The sequence below is a fragment of the Aptenodytes forsteri genome, unplaced genomic scaffold (assembly GCF_000699145.1).
Source record: "Aptenodytes forsteri isolate BGI_AS27 unplaced genomic scaffold, ASM69914v1 Scaffold269, whole genome shotgun sequence".
NCBI classification, from domain to species: Eukaryota; Metazoa; Chordata; class Aves; order Sphenisciformes; family Spheniscidae; genus Aptenodytes; species Aptenodytes forsteri.
This window is the reverse complement of record NW_008794418.1, coordinates 463,093-463,735: the sequence shown is the minus strand read 5'-3', so window position 1 is coordinate 463,735 and position 643 is coordinate 463,093. Positions and strand designations below refer to the sequence as shown.

Sequence of the window (643 nt, the reverse complement as noted above, 5' to 3'; positions counted from 1 at the left end):
CCCCGTGCCCCGCCGGGGAAGCCGCCACCGCCGCCTTTCCCTCCTCTCTCCTCATCTTCAACGGTTACCTCAAGTTCATGCAGCACCTCAGGGGTTCAGCCCTCGATGCCAACAGACGACTATTCGGAGGAGTCTGACACGGATCTTAGCCAAAAGTCAGATGGACCGGCGAGCCCGGCGGAGGGGCCCCGGGACCCCGGCTGCCCTAAGGACAGTGGTCTAGCTAGCGTAGGAATGGACACCTTCAGATTGTAAGCTTTGAAGATGAACAATGAAAATGAATTTAAATAAAAAAGTTAATAACAAACCAATTTCAAAAATAGACTAACTGCAATTCCAAAGCTTCTAACCAAAAAAAGAAAAAAGAAAAAAGAAAAAGCGTGGGTTGTTTTCCCATATAACGATGCCGGTGGGTTTTACATTTCTTTTTTCCTTTCCTTTTAATAAAATAAAACTTAAAAAAGAAAAAAAAAATCTGTTACATTTGTCCTTTCGAAGGTACTGTTGGTCTGGGAGACGAAAGCCCGTGCTGCCTCCTTACTGTCTTCGGAGCTTGAGCCCCTTGTATATTGCCCCTTTTCAATAACGCCCCACGTCGATAGCACAGCAGAGGCCGGCATGCACTGTATGGGAAAGCAGCCCA

General features: G+C 47.1%; 1 protein-coding gene across 1 annotated transcript in view; it reads left to right on the top strand.

Moving 5' to 3' along the window:
• Positions 1-307, top strand: part of ZFHX3 (zinc finger homeobox 3) — a 115,411-nt gene extending 115,104 nt beyond the window's left edge. The window contains 1 exon segment of the mRNA XM_019474672.1: positions 22-307. Within this exon segment, the coding sequence (XP_019330217.1) occupies positions 22-255 (234 nt within the window). The 3' untranslated portion in view covers positions 256-307.
• Positions 308-643: the final 336 nt, after the last annotated feature.